Here is a 12,697-nt window from a genome sequence, read left to right as displayed (position 1 = left end):
CACAGCCACCACATCCTGTCTTGCCACTGAAGTCATAGATGAGACATTGGTTTATGAATTTATGGGTTTTTCCTTTCAGATTCACTAGTATACAGCAGACCTATTAGCCATAGGCTTCTACCTTAACCACATGCATGTCTGCTTAAAGTTGATTAAAGTAGCAGAAGAAGCAGCGCCAAAGTGGCTGATTCACTTCAATTTATTAGCCTGTAACACCTTTGTGGTGTAAAAGGAGAACTGGAATGAAACACCAGAAGAAGAAAAAACACAATTTCAATCCATTTATTGTTTAAAAGCTTTTTTTTTCCCCCTCCTTAAATATTGTTTCTTTACACAGCATAGACAGAGTCTGTTCCCAAGGAGTTTGACGGATCTGATCTTGACATGGCCATACTGTAAACGCAGGTGTAGAAGTATGTACCAAAGTGTTCAAATAAAAAAAAATATATATATTTTTTTTAAACATAACTAAATCATATTTATGATTTGCTGGTTGACTGGTAGATTCCTATCTCTTCAAATACACAGAATGCAAAACATGAGACTACTGTGCTTGATTTACCAGTCGGAAAACCAATATTTCGGACATATTTTGAACAAGTTATACATCGAACTGTGTATGTATTACAATAATCATACATATATCAAGATAAGCAATGACAAAAAAGCACTTATAAATGGCATGACAGCCTTCTTGCCAAGAAGATGCCAGCTGAGACCTGTACAAGAACATCCTTACTCTTGTCTAGCCCATGCAAATGTCAGCTGTTACCTTCGTACTATTGTAGAGTAAATGAACATTCAGAATGTTTCTTTCCCTAGTTAACCAACACAGTATATCATACGCAGTAAGGATTTTTTTTGGGGGGGGTAAGGGGGAATAACCACTGTGTGAGACTCTGAGGAAGTCAGCCATTAATGTGCGCTTTATGACATCTCACATATCCAAGAGGAGCACCCTGGGGTCTTCAACCACAGACTTGATCTTACGCAGGAAGGTCACGGCCTCTCTGCCATCAATCAAACGATGGTCATATGTCAGAGCCACATACATCATAGGCCTGACCTCGACCTAGAAATTCAGAGAGAGAAAGTGAGAGGCAACGAAAAGTCAAAAAGCACACACATCTTCTGACAGATAGGATGAGCTGAAAAGCACAACACGCTAATAACTAACCTTGCCACCAACAGCCACTGGCCTGTCGAAGATACCATGCATGCCCAAAATGGCCGACTGCGGTGGGTTGATGATGGGTGTGCCAAAGAGTGAGCCGAAAACTCCACCATTACTGATGGTGAATGTGCCACCGTCCATATCCTCCACTGCCAGCTCGTTCTTGCGTGCCTGCGAGCCAAAAATATATATAAATAAATAAGTACGACAAATCTAAAGCTCCGTTCTCTAAAGGGCAAGGCTTGAAGCCACCAAAGAATAAACCACTTATTTTTCCAGATACATGTCGGTTCCCCTTCAAAACCATCTGCTTAACCCAAAATATAACTTTTCTAAATAAATGAGGTCATATCACAAATTTGTCTAAAAACAAGGTTTTGGTTAGCTGTTCCATTTTCAGGTTCCAAGTTCAGTGAACACAGTGTTTACTCTGATTCCTGTGTGTTTAGAGCGTTACTTCAAACTGAAGTATAACAGCATAAAGATGATGGCTAATATCTTTAGTCATCACAAGAAATGTGCTCACTTTCAGAGAGAATAATGCCTCCTACCTTTTCTCCCAGCTCATTTATTGCTTTTTCTATATCTGTAAAGTTCATTCCTTCCACACCTCTAATTACTGGCACCACTAAACCCTGTGAGGATGAGATGAGCACAGACGTGGATTAGAATCAACATTACATTCATGTACAGAATACTTTATAAATCACTTACTTATATACTGCGACAGGACAAGATAAACATTGAGTAATAAACTAAAACTGCGCTTGCACTCCACATGAAAGCAAGATAGCATGTCAGTCTGCAGGTCTCAGGCCAAAATGGGACTCATTTGTACTAAAGTGGTTATAATGCATTACTGCAGAAATGCATCATGTTCACTCCTCATTTACAGGATTAACGTTACCCATTTTGGCTAAATGCACTTATTCGCTTGACATTTTATGACATTAAAGGCTGCAGAGTGTGCTAATGCTATCTGTTACCAAATTATTAGAAGCAAAAGGCGAGCTCCAGAAAATCACCTTTGGTGTCGCTACTGCCACGCTGATGTCCACATACTCTCGGTACACAATCTCTTTGGTTGTGTCATCAATTACTGCAGAAGAAAAGATCATTAAAAAACAGTGATAACTAAAAACAAAGCATTTTCACTTTTGTGATGAACTGAATGTCATGTAACAGTAGACAGGATTTCTAATATTCTTCATTTGCATGTATTTCCAAAACAAACTGCATTCATAATTTCCATTTAGATTTCCCAGCAGGTTTTTTGTTGAAGCAGTACAATTTTTTTAAGTGACAAAAACAGCTTGTAGTCTCACACTGTTATCAATGTACATAAATAACATAAATTAGACATTATTATATTTGAGCCAAAGGAATATAAAAGCAGTCAGAGTGCCTTTTTCACTCCACTGGGTTGTGGCTCACTACTTAAATATAAAATCTAGATTAAGTGTGGCTTGTCTATGTAGGCCAGGTTTCTGTGGTTCTGAAGGAAGCAGGGGGGGAAAAAATAGTTTAAAAATCGTGATCTTAGACGCACAGCACACAACCTCAATAACCACATGTACTTGCTAGTAGTCGAGTGAGGTGATGACGTTAAAAACATGACTAGCTGCTGATGGAGAGATATACCTGCATTGACCGCTGGCTGGTCAACCAAAGCGTAGGCAGCTGCTTTCACGAATGCAGACATGAAGCCCAGCTTGATGTTGTGCTTCTTGAGGAAAGCATCTTTGTAGACCTTCCTCATCTCTGTGATGTTGCTGCAGTCAGGGACAAAAAGGAAAATTAAGCATGGAAACCAAGCCACCGCTCTCTTATGCAAAACCAGTTTACATTCATTTAAAAAAAATTGCATGTTTTGTTTTCACAAACATTCCAGGGGAGTATTCTTTCAATATGTATTTTTAATAGTTGCTGCAGACTGCAAAAAAAACAAAATGTCTTCCAGAAACAACAACCTTGAAGTGCTACATCAGGGATTTTATTGACAATGGTTTGCGTGTACGATAAAAATGGTGCACTTGCCCAGCGCTTTTTAATTGTCTGTTTTCCTGTCTCCAACTCCGCTTAAGCTCTAGGGTTTCGCCGCTAACAGAATTAGCACCGTCCCAAGACACACTCTCCGAGAAAGGAGAGAAGACAAGATAAAAATCTTCACTTTCTAAACCTTTCAAATCTTATTGGCTTGTCATAAAAGCCCATAACATTGCAGGCAGTCTGCTCTCCGAGGGCTGCTCTCAGGGGAGAGCCGTGCAGATGCTCTCGGCCCCTGACCGGCCGCGCTTCTTCGTCTCCGCACTAACCCTGGTCTGCGGAGTCTTGCTCCATCCCGTCGATACCAACTAGATTTGTGTGAGTACGAAACCCCATGCGCAGCCGAAAGCTGACACCACCATTTGCGCCGGGGAGAAATCCTCAAAGTGTCATCTTCTGAAGTGAGGGTGGGGGTCTGAGGACATTAACGTTTCCTTCTAAATTAATAAAGCACGTTTTACCCAAATCTTATCTTTGTTTTTACCGACATTAGAACCAAATATTTACATTCCAGGCTTTAAATGGGCATCGGGTTGCAAAAAGCTCTTCCTGTAGGGCAGATTCCAATCTATAACCATTTGTGTGAGCATTGCTGAGGTTCTAATCAAGTTTAGGCAACAAACAGGACTTTCGGCCCACCATTACAAGACTTTACTTTCTAAATATTATTGACCTGAACTCAGTCTATGACTCAGAGCCTCTTCTATTAAAAAAAAAAAAAAGAAAGAAAAGAAAGAAAAATACAGGAATCGGTGACTAATCTGACCTCATGTCCACCTCATTGAAAGTGGTCAACATGGCACAGGTGTTCTGAGCTTCTTTTAGCCTCTGAGCGATCCTCAGCCTCATACGATTCATCTTAACCTGCAGATTAAAGAGAATGGAAAACATCCGAATTACTACAGTCTCCCCAACACTCAGTTTTACCTCCATTATAAAATGTACCTATAGCGGGCATGTCTAGACTCCAGTCTACAACAACTCTCTGTAGACTTGCTTTTCTTTAAATGTGTTGAATAACTAATGCCCCCCTCAGTAGTCTCTTACCCTGTGCTCGGAGCGCGCTCCCTTTGCTCCAGCGTCTGCAGCAGGGGCAGCAGGAGCTGCAGTGGGTTTGATGGCTGAAACTTTAGCAAAATGACAAACATGTATAGTGTATGAAGACACTGTGGTCCATTTACAACAAAAGAACAAAGAATCCGGATTCTCATTTAAGAAATTCAAGCATTTCAAACAGTAAGCAATTCGCTTCCCTTACAAAACCCCCAGGTGAAAAAATAATGAATGCGGTGCCTCTCAGTGTCCGGCTCACCTGGTTTAGAAGTGGCAGGCTGAGGTGGCACGGGTGGCACTGGGGGCATGGTGGTTGGGATGGGTCCCACTGTAGCAGCAGAAGGTGGAGGAGGAGGAGGAGGAGGAGGAGGAGGAGGAGCCGCAGCTACTGGGGCCTCAGCTGCTGGAGCGGGGGCAGCAGCTGCCTTGGGAGCGCCAGCTGAGGACAGCATGAAACCACAGAACAAGATCAACCTTCACCAGGAAATTTTTTTTAGTATTTTCAGTCTTATCTCTCTGTTAATATATCATGTGACAGTGAAGTTGAGGCAGCTTAGTTGAACCTACACTAAAGGATGACTTCTTACTTTAACAGTGCACATGAATACAGTAGCCCTATCTCTTGGTGACATCTATAAGAATATTATCATGTCTCCTCTTTCACAGACTGACGGTGATTACAAATGCTCATTTATTTCTAGAAATCTTAAGATATTGTTTCTTAAAAATTCAGGATATTGTTTCATGTCATTTCAGATGCTGGCAATATAATCAGGCGGTCACTTTTCTAAAGTTAAACAAGTGTGTAAAATCATATTTTTCCCCACGAAAGAGGCAGAGCCTGTCCGCAAAAATCACAGCAATTTCTATTCAGATAGGACTACAATTATCACTTGTCTACAGTGCTGGCAATTTGGTCTTGGGGAAAAGGGGAAAAAAAAGCCACAGCTGATCTAGAATGAAAATAAAACCACAGTGTATTACTTCATGAATCACTTCCCACGTAAATCTAATCCTATCCAAACATGTTTAAAACGAAGAGACTGTATGTTTATTTGCGCTTTATTTTTGATTGGTTACAGGGATAAAACATTCGCCTGGGAGCTGAAAATGATGAAGGCACATTTACCCACTTCTCACACTGAAAGCCTGGATTGCTTTGCACATGAAGAAGCTACTTAGAAGTTAAAAACAAAAAAAATTTTGGATGTCAAGTTGAAAAATACATCTTTAATCCAAGTTTAACTGTATTAACTAGTTCCAGTTCACACATTTGAATGGAAAAGCTACAGGCGCATGGTATAAACCACACTGGGACCTGGCTAAGTGTAGCAATAGTTAAATGAAAGCATTATTATAGAAGAGTTAGTGAACATGACAAATAGTACATTTTTCATATTATAACTTTTGATCTAAAATATTAAAATCCCATCAGATGAAGATGAAAAGGAAGAAGCCAAGCCTGTTTCACCGGCTGTACCTTTAATGAAAATGCACAAATCAATGCGAGTCCAACAAGCAGCAAGCTAGCCAGATAGCTAATGGGTTAACAGTGAGTGCAGCTTCTTTGAAATTTCCATTAGGTTAACAAAAATAAAACATCTGGCCATATTGTGCCCACTTATCTCCTGCTTTTACACTGAATGTAGAAACAGCTGTTACTAGTTACGTGCCGATACTCAGTATAGTCATACTTTGCTGAAGTACACTATACTGCCAAAAGTTTTGGAACACCCCTCCAAATCATTAAATTCAGGTGTCGACCCCATAGTTTCAGTGAAAGAAACTCTTAATGCTTCAGCATACCAAGACATTTTGGACAATTTTATGCTCCCAGCTTTGTGGGGATAGTTTGGGGAGCGAATCTGGTGTGGAGGAACATGACTGGCCTGCACAGACTCCTGACCTCAACCCGATAGAATACCTTTAGGATGAATTAGGAAGACCAAAACTGGACGTCTGCCTTTACATGCACATGAATGTAATATGGAGTTGGCCCACCCTTTGCAGCTATAACAGCTTCAACTCTTCTGGGAAGGCTTTCCACAAAGTTTAGGAGTGTAGTTATGGGAATTTTTAACCATTCCTCTAGAAGTGCATTTGTGAGGTCAGGCACCGATGTTGAACGAGAAGGTCTGTCTCTCAGTCATGTTGGAACAGGAAGGGGACATCCCCAGCATGAAAAATTGCCCAAGATGTCTCTGAAGCATTAAGAGTTCCTTTCACTGGAACTAAGGGGCCTAGCCCAATCCCTGAATTCAATGATTTTGAGGCGTGTCCCAAAACTTTTGGCAATAGTGTATATACAGACTGGAGAACCAGGATAACCCTCTATATGGAATGAATAGATCATGTACTAACCTCCTTTTCTAAGTTTAAACAGGGGAGTGCCTCCTTCCACTCTGCCTCCATCAGGAACCAGGAGCTCCTCGATCACTCCTGCAGCCGGAGAGGGCACCTGCACTGACGTCTGTACACAGACATAGCAATACGCTCAACACCAAAGACTCGGACAATAATTGTCAAGCTATCCATGAAAAGTCTAATTTATTTTTCATCTTTTACCTTATCAGTCTCGATTTCACAAACCACCTCATCTTCTGTGACGGTGTCCCCCACAGCTACGAGCCGAGACAAGAACATACGTTAACACTGAATTAACAAGCTGCGGAAGTCAATGGGGCTCAAAAAGATCTGAGGTCAGGCATTAAGAAACATACCTTTTTCCCACCTCACATCCCCCTCTGTGACAGACTCAGCAAATGCTGGTGTGTTGATGGTAATAACTTCATTCCCTGCAGAGGGAGGAGGAAATAAAGTTAGAAGCAAAATAGCTGTGCCTTTCAGTATAAATTTTGTTTACACAGTTATAAATTTGGTATGAAATGAAGAATATTGTTCAGTGTTTGGTTTGTGCCTTCATTTTTAAAAGCAACAAAAATGATTAAATAATGCATAATAAATCTTTGATTTTCTTTATTAATAGCTTATTATGCATTATTTAATAATACCATAATTAATACTTTATTATGCATTATATTGATAAATAATGTATAATAAGCTATTAATAAAGAAAATCAAAATGTTTGCACATCCATTTCTGAACGACACATCCACTTGCTGTCCACTATATTAGGAACACCTGGTTATTTATGCAGTTTCATGTCGGTCAATCATGTGGCAGCAGCACAGTGCATCAAATCACGCAGATACAGGACAGGAGCTTCAGTTAAGGTTCACATCATATATCAGAATGAAATGCTTTTTGGCCACCTTGAAACTGGACAGCTGAGAAACACTTTTCCAGTTTTTAATTGTCCGGTTTTAGTGAGCCTGTGTCCATGATGGCCACAGATTCCTGGCTGACAGGCATGGAAGTGGTCAGCTGGTCTATTGTAGCTCGTCCACGTCAAGGTCAGATGTGTTGAGTACTATAAGATGCTTTTCTGCTCACTCTGGTTGTAGGGTGTACAACTGTGTTACGACAGACTTCCTGTCAGCTCAAACCAGCCTGGTCAATTTCTTCTCATCTTTCTCATCAAAGTGTTTGAGCCTGCAGACCCTCTGGCCACAGGATATTTATGTATTTTTTTTTCCACACCATTCTGTTTACCCCTTAGAGGCTGTTCGGTGTGAAATTCCCATATAAATGATTTCTGAAACACCCAAGCTAACCTATCTGGCACTACAATTATGTCACCGCCACAAATATCACACTTTCTGCACATTATGATAATTGATGTGAACATTAATTGAAACACTCGGCCTGTATCTGCATATTGTGTAAAATCATCTGATTTTATGTACGGTGCTTTGGCCACGATGGACGTATTGGATAACTGTGTAAACGAGCAGATGTGTAGGTGTTCCTGTTAAAGGGACCAGTGGGTGTATAGATTCTTTCTGCATTACATTTTAGACGTCTTGCCGCAGTGTCTTTATTTGTAATGACTTTAATACTGACCTATGTTTTCTTTTCCATACAGAAACCATGGTGAAGACACTTGTGCATACAATTTGCACACAAGTTAAGCCTTTATCTTTACAACTACCAGATCATGTGGACAGCTTCCTAGCAACAACACTGGATACTAAGACATTAGATAAATGCTCGGTTTATATGATTTGTAAAACAGTAAGTTAAGACGTAGTTAATAATAACCACATTACTACTATCATTATTATGCGACAGTAAATGTTAGTCCCTGCCTTTATTATAGCAAACACATGTAGCACTAAAATAATTTATCGTCTCGGGACGAAAAGAAAAGGAAAAGAAAATAGTCAGAACACAGTTTTGGATTTTTCTGTGTGTGTGTGTGTGTGTGTATGCAGCCCCATATGCAACAGATTGTGATGCTCTGTGTATTCTGACACCTTTCTATCAGAACCAACATTAACTTCTTCAGCAATCTGAGCAACAGTAGCTCGTCTGTTGTTGGATCGGATCACACGGGCCAGCCTTTGCTCCCCACGTGCATCAGTGAGCCTTATCCGCCCATGACCCTGTCACCGGTTCACCACTGTTCCTTTCTTGGGCCACTTTTAATAAATACTGACCACTGCAGGTTTGGAGATGCTCTGATCCAGTCGTCTACCCATCACAATTTGGCCCATCGTTAAACTCGCTCAAATCCTTACGCTTGCCCATTTTTCCTGCTTCTAACACATCAACTTTGAGGACAAAATGTTCACTTGCTGCCTAATATATCCCACCCACTAACAGGTGCCATGATGAGGAGATAATCAGTGTTATCCACTTCACCCGTCACTGCTCATAATGTTATGCCTGATCGGTGTGTATATATATATATATATATATATATACACACTGTGGATGGCAATGGTAATATGTCTCACATTCTTGAGAAATCCTAATTCCATGAATATGCTAAAACAGGAACACCTACAACCGCAGAAGCCCCACCCCTTCCGCCAGATAAACCGGTCTTGCACAGTGTCAAGAGAGATTTTTGATACAATGCAGCCATGAGATTTCAACAATTAATATCAACAGGCTACGTACAACAGATACAAAACCTGAAGTGTCTACAGTTACATACTGTGGGAAGCAGTGGTCTTGAAGTATCTGATCTGGAAGATACTGGCCCTTGTCTCAAATTTCCTGCAATTCAGTTAAAGTAATACAAAATTAGTGCTCATTATTAAGGACACGGTTAAAAAGTAGCTCAGCTTTTAATAACCTAAGCCTAAAGCAATACTTACAGATTGTTCGTAGTGGTGATGCACTGAGAAGCCGATATGCCTGAATAACCAACAACATTCATTGAATTATTCATTTTTTTTCTTACATTATTAAAAATAAATCTGAAAAACAGAGACAGAGTATACAAGTTCATTTAAACTTACCTGAAGCAGCTCGTCTTGCTAGTACATTGTTACTCTATAAAAACAAAATGACCAATCATTAAGGTCTAATAAAACACTAGTTATAAAGATATTTCCGGAAGCACCTGGTGATTAGTTTTGGTCAAACATTTGTTGGGAGAAGACACTATTTCAAGAGCTTTATGCAGTGAGACTGACTGTACTACATAGATAGATATACCGTATTTGTAAAGCAGTAATATTTTAGATCAGACTCAAATGCCAGACAGAGATAGAGCAAGTGTCATTCACCACTGCTGATTATTGGGAAATGAACTCTTGAAAGCCACAAGACTATATTTAACCTGCTCAGCTGAAACGCAACCACCGAGATCACTAATGAAGAACGGAATTCTTGTACTTTTCTTAAGAAGAATAAATCCTGTAACCTCTCATCCACTTTCAAAGCCGCATAATTTCGAAACAAACCTACAAATGTTCTCGAACACCACAGGGCTCTTGAATGTGTCTCATGCAGAAGAAAGCCACTCTAAGAGCATGCTTGAAGGTTACAGTCATACGAGCAGCAGACGCTTAAGCAGTTCCCATTTTCAGCTGTCTCGGTGCTTTAGATTCACAGGTTAAAAAAAAACCATTGTCCAACCAGAAAGCCCCTCTCTAGGCCATGTGCCCTGCTTTCTTGTGCATCTAGAATCAATTCTTGTGTAAATAACAATATTAAATGCTTCCCAAAAAAGGGGGGGGACGACAACTTTATTTTGATTTCTTGATTACTTAAGACATTACTGTTGATCACTTGGAGAAACATAAGAGATTTCTGGGCTGAACGGACAATCTGTATGATGACATTGACATGCATTATAGCCTTTATTTGTCACATATACATTACTGCACAGTGAAATTCTTTCTTTGCAGTTCCCATCCTTGGAGGTTGGGGTCAGCCATGATACAGCGCCCCTGGAGCAGAGAGCGTTAAGGGCCTTGCTCAAGGGCCCAACGGTGGCAATTTGGCGGTGCTGGGGCTTGAACCCCCCCATCCCCCATATTCCGGTCAACAACCTAGAGCCTTAACCACTTGAGCTACCACTGCCCCATTATAATACACTGCTGTGGTAAGAACTCTTCTCATCTTATCCATAGATTTGATACAACATGAAGTCGGTTTTTAATGTGTGACTGCAGTGATTAAAATATGTGCTCTTCATGTCAGATTAAACCAGTGTTTCTCAACCTGGGGGAAGCTTGCCTTGTGGTAGGAGATGAGGAAGCACCACTTCATATTTCCTACTTGTAAAAGTATTGCCTATGGGAGCAATCTTGAGGTTTTTTTTTTTTTTTTGCACAACAAAGTATTCAGAAAAGTGAAAGGAATGGTTATAATATTGACGTTTCTTCCAATAAAAGTTAGATTTGACCTATTGCTGCAATTTATATAGATTTGGGGGGGACCGGAAATTTTTACTTTCTCCAAAGGGGGGGTGCCTGACAGAAAAGGTTTTAGGAACAACTGGATTAAACAATAAAGATCCTCTAGTGATAGACCTGTGATTAAAGAAACTCATTACATTTTGCTTACATCATTAAACAGTGACAGACATTTTTTAAAGTGAGTGTGAGGCTATACCTTGTCCACTAACAGATTCTGTTAACATTACACTATTGTCACTACCTTCTTCTTAGCTGTACTATAAATTTTGCCTAATACTCAGCTGTCCTCCTGTTGGTGGCTTTTAGATGACCATCATGACAGATCACACCCAGGTGTCAAGAAAATAAAGGTCCTAGAACACTGTCAGAACTTTGTCATTAGTCGCACTGAATATACAACATAGAATGCTTTAAAGATGTGATCATCTTGATCATCTATCAGATTTCCATTGATTAAGCATTCAAAGAGACAAACAGGCTTCTGAGCAACTGAGAGATAAGACTCTCCTTCTCATCAATAAGTCCCAACTTCACCCTGCTCTCACTTTACTCAGACCTTCAAAATAGAGACTACTTTTAATACTTCTTTTGAGGTTTAATGCTAAACCTGGTGTCATGTTCATTAAGAGATCCTCAATTTATACTGTCAAGTGACTTAGCAGTGCACAGACACTGAAAGCAGCTAGTCTGTTGCCTATGGCTAAATCTGTGTTGTTACAAAAACCCTTGTAATGAACCTGAAATATCTGACACACGCCTGAGTAAAGTCCCACTTCACACTGCGAGCACCAGGCAGGTCTGATGTTGGTAATAAGCTAATGTGTAGCTAGTTAATGGCTAGCATTCGAATGACCTCGTACCAAAGTCCCCTCTAACATTACCCTTTCTCTGGGCTAGACAAAATACCTCAATTCTACACCTGTTTTTCTTTAACAACAAAATAATAATCGCTAGTTATTGTACATTAAGCACGTGCACATGAAGGCAGAAGATGAACTATTAAGGTTATCTCAGATTAGCCTGGTTAACAGAAACATGCTGCCCTTGGTCTGGCACTGGGGCCTACTCAACGCTCTAGTAGTTAAGGCTTAATCCTAAATCCTCCAGTGCTCCCTGTATAAGTGCACTACATAGGCTTTAAAATACGGCACATGTAGTGCACTCGATGCGTCAGAGAACCTGATTTAGGATACAGCCCTAGCACGATTAGCTTAGCATGACTCGGGACTGAACTGAGCACCAGCTGCATCTACACTGGGCCGGTTTACCCACCGGGACGTTAGCATGGCCTCTGTAGCTACGTACCTGTCGGAGGGCAACGATAGAGCGACCGACAGAGCGCGTGAGACACCGGGAACGGGATAACATATCGGCTGCACACACAGCGATGATACGCCAGGACGAACCCTTAACGCACAACGCCAGAATCCCCACAGAAGGAAGGAAGGAACTCCCCGTTCACTACCAGAGCGGCTTCACCGGGCAGCTCCGTACCGCGCACGCGCACAAACTTCCACGCCTGCGTGCCTCGTTGACCTGAACTGCGCATGCGCGTCGTATACAACTAATGTTTCCATACTGTATGGGTTATATTTACTCTCAGTGGTCAGTGTATAAGCACTACCTACCATATAGGTGCTTTTACGT

The 12,697-nt window shown here is 40.8% G+C and overlaps 1 protein-coding gene across 1 annotated transcript; it reads right to left on the bottom strand.

Annotated features, from left to right (window-relative positions):
* Positions 1 to 268: 268 nt before the first annotated feature.
* Positions 269 to 12,558, bottom strand: dlst (dihydrolipoamide S-succinyltransferase). Its single transcript, XM_058399057.1, has 15 exons — positions 12,356 to 12,558; positions 9,644 to 9,677; positions 9,500 to 9,539; positions 9,337 to 9,398; positions 6,994 to 7,068; positions 6,839 to 6,894; positions 6,635 to 6,743; positions 4,533 to 4,712; positions 4,268 to 4,347; positions 3,987 to 4,084; positions 2,816 to 2,946; positions 2,200 to 2,273; positions 1,726 to 1,809; positions 1,178 to 1,345; positions 269 to 1,072 (listed from the first exon to the last, which is right to left on the bottom strand). Exons 1-15 carry the CDS (start codon positions 12,416 to 12,418, stop codon positions 938 to 940), a joined length of 1,389 nt encoding a protein of 462 aa, XP_058255040.1. The 5' UTR covers positions 12,419 to 12,558; the 3' UTR covers positions 269 to 937.
* Between the last annotated feature and the right edge of the window lie 139 nt (positions 12,559 to 12,697).

This window comes from Hemibagrus wyckioides, linkage group LG09 (genome assembly GCF_019097595.1).
Source record: "Hemibagrus wyckioides isolate EC202008001 linkage group LG09, SWU_Hwy_1.0, whole genome shotgun sequence".
NCBI classification, from domain to species: Eukaryota; Metazoa; Chordata; class Actinopteri; order Siluriformes; family Bagridae; genus Hemibagrus; species Hemibagrus wyckioides.
This window is presented reverse-complemented; position numbering and strand designations above follow the sequence as displayed.